Source organism: Dipodomys ordii, unplaced genomic scaffold, assembly GCF_000151885.1.
Source record: "Dipodomys ordii isolate 6190 unplaced genomic scaffold, Dord_2.0 Scaffold6918, whole genome shotgun sequence".
In the NCBI taxonomy this organism is placed as follows: domain Eukaryota; kingdom Metazoa; phylum Chordata; class Mammalia; order Rodentia; family Heteromyidae; genus Dipodomys; species Dipodomys ordii.
The window spans coordinates 1-2545 of record NW_012274131.1 but is presented as its reverse complement, the minus strand read 5'-3'; the positions used below and the strand labels follow the sequence as shown (position 1 = coordinate 2545).

General features: G+C 63.3%; 1 protein-coding gene across 1 annotated transcript; it reads left to right on the top strand.

The window, feature by feature from the left end:
* Positions 1-13: 13 nt before the first annotated feature.
* On the top strand, positions 14-2192 carry LOC106002302 (pleckstrin homology domain-containing family G member 5-like; the record flags this gene model as incomplete). Its single annotated transcript, XM_013037199.1, has 8 exons — positions 14-166; positions 348-458; positions 673-822; positions 909-1046; positions 1176-1295; positions 1572-1704; positions 1792-1907; positions 2002-2192. Coding segments are annotated over 8 exons (1112 nt in total), but the record flags the coding sequence as incomplete, so codon positions are not given.
* Positions 2193-2545: the final 353 nt, after the last annotated feature.

The window sequence follows — 2545 nt, the reverse complement described above, 5'->3', positions numbered from 1 at the left end:
GTCCCGCCCCGCCCAGGTGGACCCCGAGCGCCTGTTCAGCAACATCCCCGAAATCGCGCGGCTGCACCGCGGGCTGTGGGGCGGCGTGATGGCGCCCGTGCTGGAGAAGGCGCGGCGCACGCGGGCGCCGCTGCAGCCCGGAGACTTCCTCAAAGGCTTCAAGGCGGTAGGGCGGGGCCTCCGGGAGGGGCGGGGCCTCCGGGAGGGGCGGGGCCACCTGGAGAGAAGAGTACCGGGCTGGCCTTTCCCCTGGGGTGGTCTGGGCGGCGGGGTGAAGAGCCTGGTTCCGGCGGGCCGGCCTGGAGGCTCCCGCGGTGACCGGTGTTGGTTGCTCTGCCCTGGGTCAGTTCGGCTCCTTGTTCAAGCCTTACATCCGGTACTGCATGGAGGAGGAGGGCTGCATGGAGTACATGCGCGGCCTGCTGCGTGACAACGACCTGTTCCGCGCCTACCTCACGGTGAGGGCGGCTGGGGGGGAGGGGGGAAGGGGAGGGAGGTGCAGGGCTGCTGCAGGTGGGCGCCACGGAGGGGGCGTGGCCTGGGTGAAGCAGGGGGCGTGTTCACTGGGGGCGTGGGCGTGGACAATGCTCACCAGTGGGTGGGCGTGCCCTTTGGGATGATGAGCTGCAGTGATTGGGCGTGGTCTGACCGGAGCCCCGCCTCCCCGTACAGTGGGCGGAGAAGCACCAGCAGTGCCAGAGGCTGAAGCTGAGCGACATGCTGGCCAAACCTCACCAGCGGCTCACCAAATACCCGCTGCTGCTCAAGTCAGTGCTGAGGAAGACGGACGAGCCGCGTGCGAAGGAGGCCGTCCTCACCATGGTAACTCGAGCCGTGCGCAGAGGCCCCTCCACGGCCTTCTGCCCCTCCTGGACCCTGGGCCTAAGCCCCGTGTCCGCTGTCCCCAGATCAGCTCGGTGGAGCGCTTCATCCACCACGTGAACACCTGCATGCGGCAGCGGCAGGAGCGGCAGCGGCTGGCGGCCGTCCTGAGTCGGATCGACGCCTATGAGGTGGTGGAGGGGACCAACGATGAGGTGGACAAGGTAGGCTCGTGTCTAGGGGAGGGCCTTCAGCCCAGCTCGGCTGGACCATGCTGACAGGCGTGATGCTGGGGCCTCTCAGCTGAAGTGGAGAGGGCTCTGACACCCCCACACACACACCCCTACCCCCAGCTCTTGAGAGAATTTCTGCACCTGGACCTGACAGTGCCCATCCCTGGCGCCTCCCCGGAGGAGACACGGCAGCTGCTGCTGGAGGGGAGCCTTCGGATGAAGGAGGGGAAGGACAGCAAGGTGACTGGGGCCCCTGCCCCGTTGATGCTTGCCCTGTACTATCTGTCCTGGCACCTCCCGGCTGGGCTGCAGCTTGTGGTTCCTGCCTGGGTAGTCAGGGAAGTAGTAACCAGAGAGCTTGCCTGCAGTGCACAAAGGCAGCAACAGGTGACAGTGGCAGAGAGGGGCACATTCTGTGCTGGTCAAGAGCTTCCCAGAGCTTCCTGTGGAAAGTGTTAGAATGATCCCAGGACCCCAGCCCTCACCCCTATGGCCTCCCCTGTTCCCCCACCCCAGATGGATGTGTACTGCTTCCTCTTCACCGATTTGCTCTTGGTGACGAAGGCTGTGAAGAAGGCAGAGAGGACCAAGGTCATCAGGCCACCACTGTTGGTGGACAAGATCGTGTGCCGGGAGCTTCGGGACCCCGGTGAGGACCCCTGGCAGCCTTGGCAGGGACGGTGATGGGCAGGGGCTTTGGTCTTGGCTTAGACTAAGACGGGTCTTCCATGACCAGGCTCCTTCCTCCTCATCTACCTGAACGAGTTCCACAGTGCTGTGGGGGCCTACACATTCCAGGCCAGTGGCCAGGCCTTGTGCCGTGGCTGGGTGGAGGCCATTTACAATGCCCAGGTGAGAGCAGCGTGACCCGGGGATGGACAGGGCAGACTTGAGGGCTGTTGGGTACAGGCCATTCTTTCTCTGTGCCCACCTACCCCACCCACAGAACCAGCTGCAGCAGCTGCGAGCACAGGAGCACCCTGGTGGCCAGCAGCACTTACAGAACCTGGAAGAAGAGGAGGATGAGCAGGAAGAGGATGACGAGGAGGATGAAGAAGGCGAGGAAAGTGGAGCGTCGGTGGCCAGCTCCCCCACCATCTTGCGCAAGAGCAGCAACAGCCTCAACTCCCAGCAGTGGTATGTTTGCTCAAGAGCAGCTGGCAGGTTCCAGGAGGGCCAGGTCTCCTGTTCCAAAGCCATGGGCACTAGACCGGGCCCCGCCACATCCCCTTCCTCTGTCTGTAAGATCTCATGTCACAAACTGGTGGGAGTGTTAGGTTAAGCTCAGCCTTTCACTGAAGCCCAAAGTCCAGGCAGGGAGGACAGCTTCTGCCTTGGAGTGTCCAGCCCTAGAACCCTGTAGTTTTAGGAATCTTTTTTTTTTTTTTTTGGTCCGGTTGTGGGGCCTGAACTCTGGGCCTGGGCGCTGTCCCTCAGCTCTTCAGCTCAAGGCTAGCGCTCTACCACTTGAGCCACAGCGCCACTTCCGG